The 22,509-nt window shown below is 43.1% G+C and overlaps 1 protein-coding gene across 16 annotated transcripts in view; it reads right to left on the bottom strand.

Annotated features, from left to right (window-relative positions):
* RALGPS1 (Ral GEF with PH domain and SH3 binding motif 1) overlaps positions 1-22,509 on the bottom strand; it is a 377,570-nt gene that overhangs the window by 266,108 nt on the left and 88,953 nt on the right. For 13 of the 16 annotated variants that reach the window (XM_032257277.1, XM_032257279.1, XM_032257274.1 and 10 more), the window contains exons 2-3: positions 13,406-13,527; positions 9,833-9,940 (exon numbers count right to left, since the gene is read on the bottom strand). In XM_032257277.1, coding sequence (XP_032113168.1) covers positions 9,833-9,940; positions 13,406-13,462 — 165 coding nt within the window. In that variant the 5' untranslated portion in view covers positions 13,463-13,527. Of the gene's footprint in view, positions 1-9,832; positions 9,941-13,405; positions 13,528-22,509 lie in introns of those variants that run through there. The other 3 variants (XM_032257284.1, XM_032257285.1, XM_032257282.1) reach the window with 2 other exon arrangements.

Below are 22,509 nucleotides of genomic sequence, written 5' to 3'. Positions count from 1 at the left end.
TAGGAAAAGAACCAAAAGTCTGCTAATGTGAAAATGAGAAAACTTCCTTTCCATCCTGCCATCAGTTCTAGAGTTTGCTACTGAATTTCCAGATGATTTATTAAAGCAGTGACCTTACATTTCATATTTTTTGGATGGTCCAAGTTTCAAATATTCTGCTTTCCGTTCAGACTATAAGTCAGAAAATGTGTTCAGACGTTTTATTCAAAACAAACAACAACAGAGGTCACCAGACTTAGACTAGCTAGTCCGAAATACATAATGAGGTTTCAGAAGACTCTCTCCTATTTCTATCCTTTCAACTCTGACCAAAGAAGATACAGTGTCTAGAGCAGGGATAGTTTGATACAATATACTTATAAAGATCATCAAATTATCAATTTCATGCCATTTTACTACAAAGTCAAACACATGTTAAAGACGTTGCTGATGAGTAATCCTTCCCCAGAAGTTTGAAACCTCAAGAGTACTCAGTTTTACCAAAGTGGGGGGTAGGGGTATGAGGGAGTGGTAAGAGGTGAGGTCAGGTCCTATCACACTTCATAGCCAGCTCTTGGGACCACCTCAGGACCCTGTCCCACCCTCAGGAGAGGTACCCTGGTTTCTTGGAGAGAAAAGGCATTTTCTAGGGATATGTTACAACCTCAAGAGAAACATGGGACAAGGAGCCCCACTCTTGTTTCCAAGAAGCAAATCTGGCCAGTAGTGGGGCTGAAGAACACTCATGAATAAGTCTCTTAATGGACTACCCTTATTTTGAGAAATAAAGCCTTAACATAGGATGTCCAGTCACACCAGTCGCCTGGCAATGGCTTCCTTAATCCTAGTCCCTTCTCCCATCTCCTCCTTCCTCCTAGTCCAGGGCCTTCTAAAAATCCAGGCTGTTAAGGGAATTGCCTGATCTCCAAACATCATTTCTGCAGAGGAGAATACTGCAGGGTGGAGGGATCTACTGGAGCACTTCACAGGGTGGCCTTAACATAACAGTGCTATTATGTGGAGAAATGAAAGCTACTTGGTTAGCCAAAAAGGAAAAAAGAACATTTTTTTACATGTAGTATTTTTCCTAACAGTGGCTGACTAAATCCTCTCTTCCAAGCCTTACTTAGCCTTAGTGCAAGGATCTTCCAGACCCCAAATAAACAAACAAAAAATGCTGTTGGCTTTACCCAACTCCACCAAGGCAGGCCAAGAGGGCTCACAGAACAAAGAGTAATCAGCTCCAAAGATCTCTCCTGCTTTGACTCATAGAACCACAGAAAGCCCGATCTGGCAATTTAGAACTGAGTCGGGGATGGGCCTACGAACTGTTCTGTTCCTTTTGAAAATTAATCTAGCAGTAACTTATTTAAAGTTTTTTTAACTTTTTTATTTAAAAAAAAAAGTCAAACCAGGCTGGCTCAGTGGTTCAACCCTGTAATCCCAGCACTTTGGGAGGCCCAGGCAGGCAGATCACTTGAGGTCAGGAGTTTGAGACAAGTCCGTCAACATGGTGAAATCTTGTCTCTAATATACAAAAATTAGCCAGGTTTGGTGGTGCATGCCCGTAATCCCAGCTACTCAGGAGGCTGAGACAGGAGAATAGCTTGAACCTGGGAGGCAGAGGTTGCAGTGAGCTGAAATTGTGCCACTGCACTCCAACTTGGGAGTGAGTGAGATTCTGTCTCAAAAAAAAAAAAAAAAAGTCAAATCTACAAAAAAGTCACAAAGACAAATACTACATGTCTCCATTTACATAAGGTAACTAGAAGAGTCAAAATCATGGAGACAGAAAGTAGAATGGCGGTTGCTGGGAGTTGGGAAGAAGGAGAGTGAGGAGTTGTTTAACGGATAGAGTTTCCATTTTGCAAGATGAAAACAGTTCTGGAGATTGGTTACATAGCACTGTGAATGTACTTAACACCACTGAACTGTACACTGAAAAATAGTTAAGATAGTAAATTTTATATTATGTATATTTTACCACAATCAAAACAAAAAAAAAGCCACCCCAAAATTTCTTCAATATGCCTTGTCCCAATCACAAGTCTCTCTCCCACCAAAAGTAACCATTATCCTTTCTTCAAGTTTTTTAAATAATTTAATCACTTAAGTATATACACCTACACATCACAATGTAGTCCTATCCACTTTTTAAAAAAATTGGTAAGCGCTAGCTATGATTCTTAGAGATAGGGTCTTACTCTGTTGTCCAGGCTTGAGTCCAGTGGTGTGATCACAGCTAATGAGCTAACCTCAAACTTCTGGGTTCAAGTGATCCTCCTGCCTCAGGCTCCTGAGAAGCTAAAACTAGAGGTATAAGCCACCATGCCCAGCTAACTTTTTTTTTGTAGAGATGGAGTCTAGCTCTGTTGCCCAGGTTGATCTCTAACTCTTGCCTCAAACAATCCTCCCACGACAACCTCCCAAAGTGCTGGGATTACAGATGTAAGCCACCATGCCCAACCTGATACATACTTTTTAAATCTCTTTTAATCTACATCCCTTTATATTCCTTATAATACATCTACTGAAGAAACCAAACCATTTGACCTACGCAGCTCTCCACACTTAAGGAGCAGGTCAATGAGTGTTTTTCCATTCTTTGGTGTGTCTGCACCAAAGAAGTCCGTGCTGGACCCAAGGACTTCAGACACAGGCTCATCCCTTTAGCAAGACTATAGGTGGTGGTGCACTGCTTCATCAGGTGGCACACAATGGCTCTCCTTTTGTAATGTTATTGACTGCTGATGTTCACTGCTTAGATATTTTCATTCACTGGAGTTACAAAATGATGATATTCCAATTCTATCATTTCTTTTCTTTTTATTAACTGACTAATTTAACAGACACTTTCCCTTATCTACTGTTTGGTTATCCAGTATAGTTAGTTCAAAAGCCAAAGGCAGGACAAATGCTTGATTCTTCCCTCACATTTGTCAGTTTTTAAGATGATAAATTGCCCTTATTGTCATCCAAAGGTGACCCATTATTTGATGAGTTTAAATTATTTGCAATTTTTATCCTTTTGAAGCCCAAATTGTGCCATGATGGAATAACAGGAGCTTCTTCCAGCTAGCACCTGACTCCTTTTGCCATGAACCCTCCTATTCCTTGACAGCTTCCTCACTGGGCACTGGGAAGATGAACCAGGCTCATCTTGAACATGTCCTTTCCCAGACTTGGAATCAACCAGTTGTCTGGAAGCCCTGGGTTCCTTTATAGAAATGCTATTTCAGGACCACAATGCAGAAGTCATATTAATATTTCCAATTCAAATTTAGGACATTTGTAAAAACTTACTTAACCTCTTCTGTATTATATCTGTATCTCCTTTCTTTTATTTTGAAAATATTGGTCTTAAGGACACAGAGTATATACTACGATTGCAGCATCCCCTAAGTTTTCATTTACTTTCTCCTACATTACACACACAACAGTCTTAGAATAACAATACTAATGCTATCACCAGCAATATCATTACTGAAAAAAGTTATGAAATTTTTGTATATGTTCTATGTTCCCTCATTTTAAAACATAGTTTATGTATAAATAGTCATACTATATATAGACAGTCATATTATATCTATGTATAAACAGTCATACTATATCTACCATCTGGGTATACATTCATTACAAACTATATCCTCTACCTTTAACCCTCATTCAGTCTTAATTCCACAAGTAATTGCATTTGTACTGCTCTCGCCTGTCTTTATAGTGATGCTTCGCTAATTATGTGCATTATCTAAGACTCATTCTCTAACAGATTCCTCAGGAAGGGCTCAGGGAAATAATATTCTGAGGCCTTGCATGTTCACAACAGTTTGTTTGTGTCTTTTATACTTTAAAGTCAGTTTGCTGGATATATTATAAATTCTTTGGCTCACTTTTTTCTTTCCTTATTTGATTACGTAGTTCCATTTCCTTTTGCCAAAAACGTGTTTCTGCCAAAAAGATTGCTGGTAATCTAATAATTTCCTGTATATGTCATTTAATGTTTTTGCCCAAATGCCCAAACGATTTTTTTTCCTTTAAAACCCAGTCGTTTGCAAAAAATATGTCTTTAGTATTGACCATTTGGGGTTGACATTCTCAGCTTCATGGTATGCTCTTTCAGTGTGCAATTTCAAATCTTTTTATTTCATGAACATTTTCCTAAATTTTAGTTTTAATTATTTATGAAGTTCCCTTACCTTTTTGTTCCCTTTCAGGAATTCCTATTATCTGTATGTTGGATCTTCTTTGCCTATCATGAATATTTGTCACTTTTCCTCAAAGTCTTATTCTTTCTTCACTTATTTTCATGTGAAAAAGTTTTGCCCTTAAGGTATTTTCTGTTACGTTTATGTGTTCCTGTGTTCTTTCTAGTTCAATCTTCATTTCCAAAAGAATTTTTGTTCTTTATTTTATTTATTTGTTTTATTTTACTTTAGGTTCTAGGGTACACGTGCGGGTCATGCAGGGTTGTTGCACAGCTGCATACGATATCCGGCATTTCTCCCCATGTTATCCCTCCCCAACATCCCCACCCCCCGCTGTCCCTCCCAGCCTCCACCAACTGCCCCCAGTGTGTGATGTTCCTCTCCCTGAGTCCACGTATTCTCATTGTTCAACACCCACTTATGAGTAATATGCGGTGTTTGGTTTTCTTTTCTTGTGTCAGTTTGCTGAGAATGATGGTTTCCAGATTCATCCAAGTCCCTACAAAGGACACAGCCTCATCGTTTTTTATGGCTGCGTAGTATTCCATGGTGTATATGTACCACATTTTCTTTGTCCAGTCTATCATTGATGAGCTTTTGGGTTGGTTCCAGGTCTTTGCTATTGCACACAGGGCTGCAATGAACATACGTGTGCATGTGTCTTTATAATAGAATGATTTCTAGTTCTTTGGGTATATAGCCAGTAATGGGATTGCTGGGTCAAATGGAATTTCTGTTTCTAGATCCTTGAGAAATCACCACACTGTCTTCCACAATGGTTGAACTAATTTACACTCCCACCAACTGTGTAAGAGTGTTCCTATTTCTCCACATCCTCCTCTCCAGCATCTGTTGTCTCCAGATTTTTAATGATCGCCATTCTAACTGGTGTGAGATGGTATCTCAATGTGGTTTTGATTTGCATTTCTCTAATGACCAATGATGATGAGCCGTTTCTTCATATGTTCCTTTCCTAAGTTTTGTCATCTCATTTCTGAGATTTTTCTTATTTCTGATTTATGTTCTTTATGCATGATCTTAACATCTCTTACCTCATTTTAAAATAAATAGTTACAGGTTTTATCTGTTTTGTGGCATGCCTTTCATTGTCTATAGGGATTCTGGTCTCTTTTTTTGTATAATAACTTTGAATGAGATTTGACAGCAATAATTTCCTGTTGCTTATTTTTATGCAAAATTAGTTCTCCTGAGCTTTCAGAGAGCAATATGGTTCAGAGTACCTTTTCGAACTTCACACGGCTCTGTTTTAGGTTGCTTTCATGTAGTGTTCAACACCATGGCCACTATTTCTTAAGATTTCACAACACACACACACACACACACACACACACACACACACAGCTGCTTTTGCCACAACTATCTCTATCCTTGTCATTTTGATTCTACTTCATACTGACGTTCTTAGGTATGCAGCATCATTCTAGAAGGGATCCCCTAGATGGCTGGTTTCAAGAGATCATAATGGCTATTCCACAGATCCCTTCTACTCACCATTATTATTTCAGCAGCTATTCCCACCCTGACTCACTGAACTTTCTAGCAAATACCTGTTGGCAGCTTTGGGGTTCTCCTATTCTCAAGTCTATTAAATACCCCAGTGCTTATTCTGCTTTCTCCTCTATAGATGCTGATACCCTGAAGATCTTATAGATGTTGGTGGTATGTCTTCAATCACTTCTATTTTGGGGTTGAAGGGGATATCTTGTCACCTAGGTTTACTGTAATTTTGTTCGTGGGTTTCAGGGTTTGTGATCTAGTTGTTGTGAATGTTCAAAGGAGGGCAGAGGGGCAACATGGATTAAGAGAGAATTTAAAAATATGCTACTGCCACCACCATCTTCCCAGAATCTTTAAATAATTCTTTCAGTGGGTTTTTATGTCTGGGTTTTTTCTTTCTTTCATTAGACAGGAAACTAAAATGCCAGTTGGTCTGATTCAATTCTAACACCTAAGCACTCCAGTGCTTTCCCAGAGGCCAAAGACTCCAGAGACCTGGTTTCTCATGTAAGCTAAAGACACACTAGCTCCAGCAGGGAGAGCCAAAGTTTTACCACTACATTCCCAAAGTATTCACTATCCCTCCCTACAGTCTTCCCAGCGTCAGAAAGGTGGCCGGAAGCAAGCCAAGCAATACCCTATGGTTGAGGCTAGAAAACCCAGCCTCAAGTCTCACCAAAGAGTCCTGTTAAGCAATGTTTTTCTATGATGCAGTCTAACTCTCTCCCATTCCACAGGGTAAACAGCTATAAAGGGATTTTTAAGCCTCATTGCTGCTTCTTTCCTTTTGTGCAGCTAAAAAACATGGCTCTTAAAAGTACAAGTAAACATACATAAATAGAACACAGAAGCTAGGCCATCAGCCTGCAAGAGTAACGAAGTCTTCTAAAGGAGCTTTGTGGCTAAGAGTGCAGACTCTAGTGTTATACTATCCAACATAGTAGCCACTACCTACATGTGGCTACTGAGCATTTGAAATGTTGTTAGCACCACAGAGTGTAAAATACCCATTAGAGCCAGGTACAGTGGCACAAGCCTACAGTCCCAGCTATTCAGGGGGCTTAGGCAGGAAGATGGCTTGAACCCAGGAGTTCAAGGCACTGCAGTGTGCTGTAACCGCCTGGCTGACATAGTGACTTGTCTCTTATACACACACACATACAATTTTGAAGACTTAGTTTGAAAAAAAGAATATAAAGTATCCCAATAATTTTATGTTGCTTATATTTTGAAATAACATTTTGATATACAAGGTTAAATAAAACATACTATTACAAGTAATTTACCACTTTTATTTTTTAATGTGGTTACTAGAAAATTTTAAATTGTATATGTAGCTTACATTATATTTCTATCGGAAATCACTGGTCTACAGCATCAGACAGCCCAGGTTTTAAAGCTCAGCTGTGCCATGTACTACCTGTCTGAAGAGGTGACTTTCTACTCTAAGTGTTGACTTGCTTATCAGTAACTTGGGAATAATAACTACCTTATTTATAAGGCTGCTATGAAAAGTAAATGAGATTAAAGCATGTAAAACATTTAGCACAAGCCCTAGACATAATCAGTGTTCAAAAACAGGAGTTGCTCTTATTACTACCTCCTACCATTAGAAGGTAATTAGAAGATGAGAGTTTCAGACCTGGCTCTGCCAATACCTGGATATATAATCCATGTAAGAAAATTAATCTCTTGGATCCTTACTTTATCAGAAAATTGGGAGCTAAGGATATGCCTCACTGAGTTGTTGTAGGACTTGAATTCTTGGCCAGGCATGGTGGCTCATGCCTGTAATCCCATCACTTTGGGAGGCTGAGCCAGGAAGATCATGAGGTCAGGAGATCAAGACCATCCTGGCCAACATGGTGAAACCCTGTCTCTATTAAAAATGGAAAAATTAGCCGGGCGTGGTGGTGCACTCCTGTAATCCCAGCTACTAGGGAGGCTGAGGCATGAGAATGTCTTGAACCTGGGTGGCAGAAGTTTCAACAAGCCAAAGTAGTGCCACTGCACTCCAGCCTGGAGACAGAGCAAGACTCCATCTCAAAAAGAGAGAGAGAGAGAGAGAAAAGAATTAAACTCTTTAAGGCAATGCACATTTATTGAGCACCTACTATGAGCCAGGCGTATTTTGGGCACTGGGGAAAAAAGCAGTGAACAAGTCAGGTAAGTTCCTGTCCTTAGAGAGTTTATATTCTACTGGAGGAAATATAAAATAAAAAATTATTATTATATAGGCCAGGAGTCATGGCTCATACCTGCAATCCCAGCACTTTGGGAGGCTGAGGTGGGGGGATCATTTGAGTCCAGGAATTGGAGACCAGCCATGGGAACACAGTGAGATCTCGCCTCTACTAAAAATCAAAAGAATTAGCAGGGCATGGTGGTACGCATCTGCAGCCCCAGCACTTTGGGAGGCTGAGGCAGGAGGATCACTTGAGCCAGGGAGATTGAGGCTTTAGTGAGCTGTGATTGTCCCACTGTACTCCAGCCTGAGTGATGGAATGAGATGCTGTCTTTAAAGAAAAAAAAAAAAAAAACTACTATTCTATAATGTAATGTTGGGTAGTAATAACAGTTATGAAGAAAAACAGAGCAGAGTAAGAAGAAAGATAATGATGGAAAGATGCCACTTTATCCCAGTGAAAGTCCTAAGGACAGACATTTGAACACACAGTGAGTGGGCATCTTAGGAAGAGACAGACAATAACACTGAAAAAGAAAAGGACAGAGGATGCAGGTGAGCCTGGGGAAGAAAGAAACAGTGGGAGAGCATGGAGGTGGGGGCAGAAGAGGAGGCTTGATAGGACCACAAGAGTACTAGAGGCCTCAGGAGGAATTCTGGGTCTCATTCTAGTAGGAAGGAGCCATTAGAGAGTCTGAAGATTTTAAAAGGATCCCTCAGACACACTGAGGGAGATGAAGCATGTGTCAGGCTCAGTATGGCCTGGCACAAAGTAAATGTGGAAGAAGCCAATGATGGCAGAGCAATGACATGGGGCCCAGCTAGTTAGTTCCCTTGGCACCTCGGAGGACAAGAAACTTCTTTTACCAAAGAGGGTGGAGAAGAAGTGGGTATGAGTTGGAAACACTTCCAGGGTTCTGGAGAGAAGTTCAATGCCTGGACAATACTCACAGTCAGGCTTGAGGTCACCCCAATATTCTCCCTCTACTGTCAAAGTGCAAAAGGAGGAAACCAAGTCATGGCCAAACAAGGAGCCAACGCAGCTCCACCACAAGGGACAGTCCCTTAGACTGGGAGCAACGCACTGGTTGAAGATAAATCTTTTTTTTAATTTATATTTTTAAAATTGCGCAGACAATATCATTTATCATTGCAGAAAAGAGTCGTTATAAAAATGTAGAAAGTATAAATAAACAAAAAGAAAAATTAAATTCCAATTACCTGGAATCTATAACCAGATACTACAGTAAATAATATGTTTGGTACATATATCTAGATATGTATGAATACATCAACAAAAAATCTAGACCCCACGCAAATACTTATGTCATATGTATGTTATACTTGCTTTTTTTTTTTTTTTTTTTTTTTTTTTTTGAGGCAGGGTCTTGCTCTGTCACCCAGGCTGGAATATAGTGGCATGATCACAGCTCACTGTAGCTTCAACTTCCCAGTCTCAAGCAATCCTCTCACCTCGGTCTCCTGAGTAGTTGGGAGTACAAGTGTGTGCCGCCATACCTGGCTAATTTTTTTATTTCCATTTTTTGTCAAGACAGTCTCCCTATGTGCCCAGGCTGGTCTCAAACTCCTGGACTCAAGCCACCCTCCTGCCTCAGCCTCCCACAGTGCTGGGATTACAGGTGTGAGCCACCACGCACAGCCTGTACACGCATTTTTAAAACCACATGTTCTCCACAAACTGCACTTTAGTCTGCTCCTTTCACTTTTATATATATAGCATATGACCTTCCAAGGTAGTTAATTACTAGACAGCACCCTTTTAATGCTGCATGGTATTTCATAAAGGGTGACACATATTTTACCCAACACTCCCTCTTGTTGGGCATATAGAATGTTTCCAATCTGAGCAAAAAGCCTAAGTGGTGGCTCCCTCTAGTGCCCTGTTGTGGTGCCCAGCCACCCATACCAGCTCTGTGTCACTTACAGCAAACTCCTCTGGGGTCACTTTCAAGACATCGAAGACAACGGCATCATAGCTCTTGCTGGCATAGTCGCAGCTCTGGCCATCCAGAGAGTCCGAGCTGCTGCTGCCCTGTGGAGAGCAGGGAGAGATGGTGCCAACTGAGAGATCTGGCTTGGAATCACTGCCTCCCAAACCTCCTCGGAATTGAAGATGGGAGAGCAACAAAACAGTACAATAAAAACAGCTTCTACTATTTAGTGCCTTACCTCATTCCAGGCACCATGTTAAGCACTTCATATGTATCATCTTATTTCCTTCTCACGTGTGCCCTATGAGTATACATTATTGTTGTTCCCATTTTATAGATAAGGAAGTAGAGGCAATGTTACTTCTCCAAGGTATCTCAGCTATGAAAGTGAAAGCTAGGAAGTAAACTTAGTTTTGTATCTATCTGACCCCAAAACACACACCTTCAGTTGCCCCACCCTAACTTTCTCTGGCCAGTGGTTTAGTGGTGGGATAAAAAAATTACAGCCCAATCTTCCTTGGGAGAGAATAGGACTGCATGTCTTAGGAGGCCTGAGGAGACAATCTGCTTCATGATGTCATTCAAATATTACCTGGTTTTACCTTTCCTTTTCTTACTTGAAGTCATTGCAGGAAATTGTTACACAAAATGTAAAAGTGGCTCTCACGGCTTATTTCTCATGCAGACCACTTGGAATTCAAAGCCTGCTTGCTAATGAGCTGAGAAGTAACCAACTGGCTTTGGAGGCCGGTGTCAAAGTTATATTTAGTAGAGTCCTTTGTGCTAAGGATACTCTGCATCCTGTATGTATATGAAAGAGTCTCCCATAAAAAGGCAAGTTAAAACTCCTCAAATGTGGCTGATTTCATGAATCTCAACACTGTAGGGATCCCAGAATGTTGAATATACTTTCCCTTTAACTTCAACAAGCTCAATTGAGCTTACCACCTAAAAATTGTGCCCTGTTCATAAATGATTTTATTTGTCTCAGCTCATGAAGGAGGATTTTGTGGTTTCCATTAACCTCAACATTTTGGACTGGGATTTAGAGAATATGCTTTTATTAATTCTTTATTTCACTCTTTCCAAAATGGCTATATCTGGAAAAACTTTGCAATCTTCCTGGAAACTAGAGTGTTTTTAGGTCAGTGAGGGAAACTAATAGTCAACAACTGGAAATGTAAGGTTAAAAAGAGGAGCAGGGACTTAAACCTGTAGATTTTGATAGGCCTGTGTCATCAAAAGGTTTTAAAATGGGTCCACTAGACCAAAAACTCTTAAGATTATCTTAAGAAGCAGTATACCAGAGTGGTTAAGAGCTCTGAAGTCAGATAGGCCTGGTTAAAATGCCAGCTCCACACCAGTTGCTGTCTGAGCTCAGACAAATTAACTTCATTTTACTGAGTCTGTTATCATCTGTAAAATGCTAATATTAAACCTACTTCTGGGCTATAGTACAGGTTATATAAAATGAAGCTTAGAAAGTAACTGGTGGAATCTGCCCCCACCTCGAGGAGGGCTTCAAGGGGACTGGAGTGAGCTCAGGCTTGGCTTTTTTTTTTCTTTTTTTTGAGTGGGAGTCTCCCTCTGTTGTCCAGGCAGAAGTGCAGTGGTGCGATCTCGGTTCACTGCAACCTGCACATGCTGAGTTCAATGATTCTCCTGCCTCGGCCTCCCAAGTAGCTGGGATTACAAGCACCCACCACCACACTTGGCTAATTTTTGTATTTTTTTAGTAAAGACAGGGTTTCACCATGTTGGCAGGCTGGTCTTGAACTCCTGACCTCAGGTGATCCACCCACCCTGGCCTCTCAAAGTGCTGGGATTACAGGCAGGAGCCACTGCGCCCAGCCCAGGCATGGCTATTTTTAAAATTCTACAGTGACAAGACATTCTCTCCTGAGGAGAACCTGCGCAGAGTGAACTTTTGAAAAGTTATAAAGACTACTCCAGATGCTTCCGAAATAGGCATTCTACTCTATCTCCCAGCCTTATATGCAGATCCTAAGCAGACACTTCTGTACAAACCATTCTGTACTTCTACACCCACCTTCCAGGAAGCTGAATCTATCGGGGTGACAGGGTGGATTTTCTTTTGGATGGTATAATGTCATGGTTGGGAGCATGAGCTCAAGAGTCAGGGAGGCCTGGCTTTGAATCCCCACCTACCTGGCAGCTGTGTGATTCCAAGCCAGTTTGTTCACCTGTCTGTGCCTTAGTTTCCTCATCTATAAACTGGGGATAAAATAATATAAACCTGATGGGGTTGGGATTATTGTGAATATTAAATTAGACAATGCCTATGGAACATGGGAAAAAGTGCCTGGTATATTGTAAGCAACAAATTATGGGGCTATATGGGTGTAAATGTATCATTCAGCCATCAAAATTTATTGAGCACTTCAGTTACAAATGTATTCATTCATTCACTCATTCATTTATTCAACAAATATTTATTGAGTACTTACCTTGTGCTAGATACATACATGTATATATACACAGCATGTGTGTGTGTATAATGTGTATACACACACACACATATATATATATATATACACACTCAAATATGTGTACATACATACATACATACACACAGAGGGCAGAGAAGAAAGAAGCTTCACTCCAGATGGGAATAGAAATTTGACTCCTCTAGTTACAAAAAGGAGTCCATTCCTGGGATTTCAGATATTTTAACTTTCCAGTGACACACGATTGTATCTGCCCCAAACACACACAGTCATACAAGGGAACTTGTTCAATTAAAAGCTGCCTCAAATACATTTCTTGGTGATGACGATGACGGTAATGATAATTCTACTGCAGCAGCAGCTTTACTTAAACCTATCCCGATTTCAGGACCAGAGATCAAAACACAGAATTTTTTGAAAGGTTTATAAGAAATGAACTGATTCCTGTGACTTTTTGGCAGGTTACCCAGGATCACTTCAAACGTCCAGCATAACGAGGAGGGCCTTGTGGGCTCAAACCCTGGCATGGCCTTGCCAATCTGTCAGAGGAGCAGGCATTATACACACAACAGGGTGGCATCTGGGCCTCAGATGGCACCCAATCCTCCTGCATGCTTCTGTGCCATTAGTGAGCATGGAAAGCAAACTCCCAAACCCCACAGCAGGGGCCCTAGCCCAGGCCACTCCAGACCACCAGTCCTTACAGCCATTTCCTACTGAGCAAGGTAAATAAGAACTCAGGGCGAGTTGGAATAACTTCTGTCTGACTTCATTCCGGAATGTGTGTGACTTATTTATAATCAGCAGCGGCTTTTCCTGGGAAAGGTCTGATCCCTTCTTGCCACCAAAATGGAATGTGCCACTTGTAACAACTGGACTGGACAGGTATTTTTTTTTCTTTGAAGAGAACAACTTCAGAAAACATACTGATCCTCAGGGCTGACTGTCTCCCAAATCTCACGCCTGGCGTGGCCAAGGGCCTTGGGAGTGCTGAGAATGGTGGTATTCATAGAGCCCTACAGTCTTGCTCAGCTGGGGCCTGGGTTAGCTGAAAGGAGACCCCTCTACCCACTGTCCCAATTATTGCAGCCTCAGTACCTGTGGAGTGGCAGAGGTGACCAACACGCTAGCCATCAGACCATTCCTCTTGTACATAGTCTCCAGGCCGCAGGGAGCTTCAGGGCAGCCTCTGCAGGTAACATAACCTGTCTGGAGAAGTCCTGCAAGGCAAAGGGGCTCATAAAAAACAGTCTTCAAAACAAACTTATCCACATCACCAGGCAAAAGCTGTACCAGACTTGAGCAGATCATCTCAGAGGAGACCTTTAAAGAAAGGGCCTTTTAGTTCCCACGTGGCTTGTGCAACCATTTCAGTTTATGCCTGATTCTTGCAGGCACTAGAGTTTGTGACCTTGGTTTTATTCACTTATTTATTTTGAGACAGGGTCTTGCTCTGTCACCCAGACCGGAGTGCAGTGGCTCAATCATGGCTCACTGCAGCCTCAACCTACTGGGCTCAAGTGATCCTTCTATGAGTCACTGGGACTACAGGCATGTACCACCATGCCCCACTAATGCACTAATGTGTGTGTGTGTGTGTGTGTGTGTGTGTGTAAGTGGGGTCTTGCTATGTTGCCCAGGCTGGTCTCAAACTCCTGGGCTCAAGCAATCCTCCCATCTCAGCCTCCCAAAGTGCTACGATTACAGGTGTGAGCCACCACATCCAGCCTTGATTTTTCTTTTAAAACAAAGGCAAGGTGAAGAAAACAAACCAGTTCTACTGTGTTCCCCTGGCACCATACTTCTTCATCAATAATAACCTGGATAATAGCTAACCCCATATAGTACTATGTGACATTCTTAGCATACATCAACCCAAAAATCCTGAAGTAGATCCTATCATTACACCCTATTACATGTGGGGAAACTGAGGCACAGGGCGGCATATATCTCATTATTTGATGCCTTTGTTCATGCCACTATACCACCCTGTCATCATTCAAGACCCTGCTCGAATGTCACCTTTTCAGGTATCATGCCTGAACAACCCAAAGCAGACCCAGTTGTTTTGTCACCCAAGTACACACACCTCTAGGCCATTTACCACATCACTGAACACAGAAACCTGCAGCCACTGACAGCCTTTTAGCAGCAAGTGACCAGGAGTGTGGGGGACAGGGTGGGAGGAAGGCAAGAAGAAGACAAAGACTGGAACCAACTGCAGTTATCCAGGCAGGAGATAAGGAAGGGCCTCTGCGCTGAGGCTGCAGCAGTCAAGTCAGAGAGGAGAGAGACTAAGAGACAGGAAGACAGGAAGGACTGAGGCTCCCAGGTACTGAAGCGGAGGTGAGGCAGAAGCACCAGCTGAGGACGAGATGGTTTTTGGCATGAAGTACCAGAAGGATGGTATGCCCTTCTGCAAGGAAGGAACAGAGTTGACACAGCAGATTTTGAGGAAAGATGATAAATTTGATTTGGGAAATGCCGAATCTGTGGTGCCTATGAGAAAATCAGTCCTCGAGGGCAAGATCTAGCCCAAAGGTCACTGGGAAAGATGATTTGCCTGGATAATTGCAGTTGGCTCCAGTCTTTGGAGGTAGCTCAAAAAGAAGAAAAAGCCAGATGATACTGCCTCCATCTGCAACCTTCCCAGGTCCCTCAGTCACAGGGCCCAGCAAATAGCAGTGTGCTGTCAAAGAAATGGGGGCAAGCAACCAAAAAGGAATGTCCACAAATGACCCAGGCTCTCTTCTGGTACATCTTCAGCACTGACAGTGGCTCTTCTCTCCTCCTTCATAGCTGCTCCAATACAATGTAATCCACTTCAATTATCCCCTCCTCAGTTCTATCCTGTGAGCCTTCTACTTTCCCATTCTTCCCAAAAACGCTCAGAAGAACTAGCCTGACCTATGAACAACATTTGCGAATCAGTAGGAAAAGCTGACTATGGATCTTAGAGGGTACCACTGAATTGCTATAAATTCTCCTAAGTATGATAACAGTGCAGTGGTTAAGTAGGAAAAAGTCTTTACCCTTAGTGAGGTGTGTGTCAACATACAGATGTAAAGTTTAAAACTTACTTTCGAATGGGTCAGCAAAATATACGTGAGTAGAGATAAGGCAAATATGACGACGTGATAACGACGGCTGAAGCCAGACAAGAGGGTATAGAGGAGTTCGTTGTACCAGTCTCTGCACTTTTCTAAGTGCTTGATAATTTTCATAGTAAAAAAGAAAAAAAAAGAACGGGTGAGGTAAGTTTTTCCTTAGAGAAAAGCTAAGCTGGAAAGGCCAAAGTCCTCTTTCATGAGCAAGGAGAGGAGATGGGCTGAGAAGTCTCATTTGTTAGTCATTTTTGTCCTGAGGGAAGCCATGTTCACTATCACCAAGGACTACAGATCCACAGCTGGTGTGGGTTTAAAAAGCAACTGCACAAAAGATTTGAACAGACATTTTCACAAAAGAAGATATATGGGCCAGGCACAGGGGCTCACACCTGTAATCCCAGCACTTTGGGAGGTCGAGACAGGCAGACTACCCGAGGTCAGGAGTTTGAGACCAGCCTGGCCAACACGGTGAAACCCCGTCTCTATTAAAAATACAAAAATCAGCCGCGTATGGTGGCACATGCCGGTAATCCCAGCTACTTGGGAGACTGGGACAGGAGAATCGCTTGAACCCAGGCGGCAGAGGTTGCAATAGCCGAGATTGCACCACTGCACTCCAACCTGAGCGACAGAGTGAGACTCCATCAATCAGTCAGTCAATCAATCAATCAATCAGATATACGAATAGCTAACAAGAGAAATGCCATCAGGGAAACACAAATGAAACCATATTGATATACCACATCACACCCACGAGGATGGCTACAACGAAAAACAAAACAAAACAACAACAAGCCATACCGGTATTGGCAGAAATGTGGAGAGACAGAACCCTCATGCATGGCTGGTGGGAAGGCAGAATGGCACAGCCACTTTGGAAGATAGTTTGGTAGTTTCTTAAAAAGTTAAATATAAATTTATCACATGACCCAGTAATTCTACTCCTAGGTGTCTCCTTAAAAAAAAACAACATACGCCCACACAAAGACATGAACATGAATGCTTATAGCAGCATTATTCATAAAAGCCAAAAGCTAGAAACCCTTCAAATGTTCACCACCTGGTTAACGGACAGACAATTCAATCAACACATCTGCAGGATGGAGCACTACTCAGCAAAACAGAGGTGACACACGGATACAGCCACACACCAACAAACCTGAAAACACATGCTCAGGGAAAGAAGGCAGATGCAAAGGAATCTACTGTGAGATTCCATTTTTAGGAAATGTCCAGAAAAGGCAAATTTAGAGAGACAAAAGTACGTATCACTGCTGGGCCGGGGGCAGGGGCAGAGGCAGAACTGACTACACAAGGACACAGGAGTTTCTGAGGGATGGAAATGTTCTAAAACTGGATCCTGGTGCCAGTTAGCTCCAAAAATTCACTAAAAATCATAGAATTATACCACTAGAATGGGTGGATTTTATGAAATATAAATTATACCATAATAAAGAAGCGCCTTCAGCTCTGTTTCGTGATGGTGCTCTGAACTCACATGTTTAACTCCTCCCTCACCCACTACCCTTGAAATACTTTTTTTTTTTTTTTTAAGAGACAGCATCTGGCTCTGTTTCCCAGTCTGGAGTGCAGTGGCGTAATCATAGCTTAATGCAACCTCAAACTCCTGGGCTGAAGGGATCCTCCCACCTCAGCCTCCCACGCAGTTGGAACTACAGGCACGTTGCCACCATGCCCAGCTAATTTTTTCTATTTTTTGTAGAAATGGAGTCTCACTGCATTGTCCAGGCTAGTCTTGAACTCCTGGCCTCATGCAATCCTCCCACCTTCATCTCCCAGAGGGCTAGGATTATAGATAGGCATGAGTCACCACACTTAGCCAGGATACTATTAATAAGCAAAAAACCTTGAGGAATGTCTAGTGCAAAAGGCACTGAGAGGCAGGGAACAGGTCCTGGAGGCAAGGAAAGGCTTCCCAGGATGAAGTGGCTGGGACCCTCCAACAGAAACTCCCATGAAAAACCCAGACACTTCAAAATGGGAAACCAAAAAGCTGAGACTAAAAGTAAATCCAGCTCAAGATTCAAAGGCAGTCAAAGGCTAACCAACTCCGCCTGTCTGTTCTAAACCAGAACAAACCAGCTGGTATGGATAGAACCTGTTCAGATCAGTTCAAACAGGTATAAAGTGACTCAATCCAGGTCTAACAGAGAGTCACCACAGGAGACCAAATGGGAGACAGCCAGCTTGATCCTCTTTGAGTGGATCCAACCTGTCTCAGGCCCCGGCTGAAGTGGGCTTGGCTCCTTTCTGGGTGTGCCTGGCACTCCATAGGTCTTCCCAAGGTGAGCCCAGACATGGAGCCCAATCTGCTCAGCCTGGCCCAAAAAAGAAGCCTTGCTCTCCCTGCTTTCCTAACAACTGAATTACCAAGTCTCACAGCCCTTCCACACAGTTCTCAGGCCCTCATCTGTCACTGGCCATCAGCACATACTCTCTGCCCACCTGAAGGGCACTACCACGCTACCCACTTCTTCAGTATCACTGGGTGACTCTGCTCCACACACCAACACCAGCACTAACAGTGAGTACAGGTGCTGTGCAAGGTGCCGGGCTAAGCATCACATAACTAGCTCATTTAATCTTCACAACAGCCCCATGAGGTAAAGACTTCTTAGACTTCAGGGAAGTTGAAGGACAATGAGGTAATGTGACTTGCTCCTAGTTCATGGCAGGACTGGGAGGTTCAAACTCTGGTTGGTCTATGCCAAGGCCTGGGCTCTTCACCATCCCTGACACTGCCTCTTGCAAGAGCTCAGGTGAGCACTGTAAGAGGAAACATGTTTAAAATGCTCCATCCATGCTTTTACACTGTTGGTGGGAGTGTAAATTAATTCAACCATTGTGGAAGACAGTGTGACGATTCCTCAAGGATCTAGAAATACAAATATGACCATTTGACCCAGCAATCCCATTACTGGATATATACCCAAAGGATTACAAATCATTCTATTATAAAGACACATGCACATGTATGTTTATTGCAGCACTGTTCACAATGGCAAAGACTTGGAACCAACCCAAATGCCCATCGATGATAGACTGGATAAAGAAAATGTAGTACATATACACAATGGAATATTATGTAGCCATAAAAAAGGATGCGTTCATGTTCTTTGCAGGGACATGGATGAAACTGGAAACCATCATTCTCAGCAAACTGACACAAGAACAGAAAACCAAACACCACATGTTCTCACTCATAAGTGGGTGTTGAACAATGAGAACACATGGACACAGGGAGGGGAACATCACACACCCAGGACTAGGGGTGGGGGCTAGGGGAGGAAGAGCAGGGAATGGGAGGGTTGTGGAAGGATAGCATTAGGAGAAATACCTAATGTAGACGACAGGGTAATGGATGCAGCAAACCACCACCATGGCATGTGCATACCTATGTAACAAACCTGCACAATCTGCACATGTACCCCAAAACTTGAAGTAAAATAAATGTCTTAAAAAATAAAATAAGATGCTCCATCTAGGCCAGGCACAGGGAAAGTACTCAATCAAGATTACCAGTTACTATTGGTGTCAGTGTTATCCTACAATTTTCTATTCATTTATACCTATTATTTTTTCCTAAAACAAACAAAAAATTAACTTTAAATGTCTGAGAAAGAACAGTCTCATGCTTTGTAAAATCATGGGCTTCCACTGCTGGGAAGGGGATCCCCAGCAGAGGGTTCCAGGCTCCCCAGAGAACATAGCTGAGTCCAGCAGTCCAAGTGCAGGAGTCCTCTCAACCTGCCCACCTCCCGCTGTGGCTCAAGCCCACCTACAGATGAAGTATGGCAGCCGTAGTGTGTTACGCATTATGCTTTCTATGGGAGGCCTGACCTAGAGGGAAGGATAGAGCACTTGTTTCCAATCTGACTCCTGCATGTCTCGCCCCTGACAAAAATGGCCTAATTTATGGGCAGTGACTCCCAGACAAGTGATATTTCACATGCTAGGAAAGTACAGGATCAGGTAGAATGAAACATCCTTTCCAAGACTCAGAGAAACCGCCACCCATCCAACTTCAGTCCCTGAGGCCTGGCTGAGACCCAGCTCTGTATCAAGGAGCGAACTCACATTGAGGTGGTCAGCCTGACCTAACACCTCCCTGAGAACCATTTCCCTACCCACAGTGATGCCCTGAAGATAGGGAACTGTGCTTCCCAAGTCAGACTAACTAGACCAGGGTCCCCCCTTGTTCCCCTAGGAACTCAGGACCCTGAGATACCAGTCTCTGCTGGTCAACTAAGCTAAGGTGCCCTCGGGAGCAGACAGTGGCCCCATGCAGGGACAGTCTGGCCAGAGGGATCAAAGCAGGGGGAGGAAGCAGATGCACAGGCAGGAATTGAAGAAAGAGCCTGTGTCTGAAAGAAAAGGAGAGCATCCCAGGGCCCTGCAATAAATGCCTCTCTGTCAGCATCAGGCAGTTAGAGTAGATTTCCACAAGACCTTGACCAAGGCTTGTTCCTAAATATCAAGTTCATGCCAATCCATGGGAAACCTCACCCTGAAAATGCAGTGGTTCACTGGAAAGGGGGAAGATGCACGCCATTCATTCACTGTGCTCCTACCTCATGCTAGGCACTGTCCTAACCAACAGTTCTTAATGATTTTGTGTCTCAGGCCCTTTTGGCAGTCTGGTGAAGCCTATGGACTCCTTCTCATAGAAATGCTTTTAAATGCATAAAATTATACAAAAAAAGTATTAAAATATATATATATATAAATTTTTTTTTTTTTTGAGACGGAGTTTCACTCATGTTACCCAGGCTGGAGTGCAATGGCGCGACCTCGGCTCACCGCAACCTCTGCCTCCTGGGTTTAGGCAATTCTCCTGCCTCAGCCTCCTGAGTAGCTGGGATTACAGGCACGCACCACCATGCCCAGCTAATTTTTTGTACTTTTAGTAGAGACGGGGTTTCACCATGTTGACCAGGATGGTCTCGATCTCTTGACCTCGTGATCCACCCGCCTCGGCCTCCCAAAGTGCTGGGATTACAGGCTTGAGCCACCGCGCCCGGCCTAAAATATATTTGTTAATTTTTTGAGATGGAGTCTAGCTCTGTCACCCATGCTGGAGTACAGTGGTATGATCTCAGATCACTGCAACCTCCGCCTCCCAGGTTCAAGTGATTCTCCTTCCTCAGCCTCCTGAGTAGCTGGGACTACAGGTGCACACCACTACGCCCAGATAATTTTTTGTATTTTTAGTAGAGACAGGGTTTCACCATGTTGGTCAGGCTGGCCTCAAACTCCTGAACTCATGATCCACCTGCCTCAGCCTCCCAAAGTGCTGGGATTACAGGCGTGAGCCACCACACGTGGCCTTAAATTATTTTTTAAAATAATTTGTTATGTAGAACTATATGTACTCCTTTATGTAAGGGAACATATATCTTTATTATTGTATTAAATAACAAGAACTATTGGAAAGTCTAATAACTACCATAATTTCAACGTAGTTATGAGCATAGATATTCTGAGTTGTGCAAAAATGTTATGTGACATGAAAACATCTGTGATTTCTATTGGTGACAATGTCCCAGATACTGTTAATATTGCTGTGGTTCACTGTCTATATTAACAAATGAGAGAAATGCTAAATTTCAGTTAGAAGTTAATGAATGTCACTATTTTCCATCCAAATTCATAGATACTCTGGTAAAGAACCTCTGTCTCAGCCACTGGGCATGCGAGACGGGCAGGCACAGAAGGTCCCTGCTCCTACGGAACTTACATCTAGGTAGGGAGTCAGAAAATGCATGTAACAAACAAGATAACTTCCAATACTGATAAATGCCCTAAAGAAATGAAATAGGATAGATGTTATTTGCCACGATGGTCAATGAAGGACTGACTAAGGATGTGATATGTGAGCTGAAATATTAGAAAGGAGGCAGCCATACAAACCAGTAAGAATATGAGTATTCTTTATAGAGGGAACAGCAAGTGCAAAGGCCTTGAGATGCACATGAGCCTAGCAGGTTTATGATGAAGGGAGGAGGTCATGGCTGGAGCTGAGTCACCTGGAAGCAGAAGATAGGCTGGGGCTAGGATATGAATGGCCTTGCAGGCCATGGTGAGGAGCTGGAGTTTCATTTGGAGTATACTGGAGGGCATGCTAGAGAGGTTTTTCTAGCATGCCCTCCAGTATACCCCGTCACCCAGGTCCCAGGCTGGAGTGCAGTGGCGCGACCTCAGCTCACTGCAACGTCTACCTCCCAGGTTCAAGCAATTCTCCTGCCTCAGCCTCCCAAATAGCTGGGATTACAGGTGCTGGGATTTTAGGTGCCTGCCACCACATCCAGCTAATTTTTGTATTTTTAGTAGAGAAAGGGTTTCACCACATTGACCAGGCCGGTGTTGATCTCCTGACCTCAAGTGAACCACCTGCTTTAGCCTTCCAAAAGCGCGGGGATTACAGGTATAAGCCATCACGCCTGGCTGTGCTAGAGTTTTGAGGAAGGGAGTGACATGATCTGATCTGCACTGTTTTGGAAGATCACTTTGGCTACTGTGTGGAGAACTACACTGGAAAAGTGAAAAACAGAAGCAGTTAAGCCAGTTAGGAGGTAATAGATGGCAACGGCTTGGACTGCTGGCCATGGGGAATGGATCCAGGAGGTATTCTGGAGGTAACACAGACAAGATTTACTGATGGACTGCATGCAGGGGGAAAGGAAGAGAGAGGAACCAAGGATGCCTTCTAAGTTCGGGGCTGTTATGAACAAGTAGATGGGGTCTTAACTGCTACACACTGCTTGGTAGTTCATTCGCTACTCACCCATAGGTGGTTCACTGGAGCACAAAGAAGTGGGTGACCAATGCCTTTGGGGGTCAAAGAGGCATCACTGAGAAGAACCACTGAGCTGGGTATTAAAGGATGGATGAGAGGCTCCAAGTAAAGTGTGGGCAGAGTGGGGAGGGTGCTGGGCACGTGTGCATGCACAGGGAACAAGAGGACAGGTGGGACACCAGCATGCTGGGGCATGAGTAGTAGGTGCCCTCTCCCACCTTCCCCAGTCCCATGTCCCATGTCCCTCACAGATTAAATGGGCTCTGGGGACACAGCAA

This window comes from Sapajus apella, unplaced genomic scaffold (assembly GCF_009761245.1).
Source record: "Sapajus apella isolate SASKATOON/1434 unplaced genomic scaffold, GSC_monkey_1.0 scaffold97, whole genome shotgun sequence".
In the NCBI taxonomy this organism is placed as follows: domain Eukaryota; kingdom Metazoa; phylum Chordata; class Mammalia; order Primates; family Cebidae; genus Sapajus; species Sapajus apella.
Note: the sequence above shows the minus strand (reverse complement) of the source record. Positions and strands in the feature narration are given on the sequence as shown.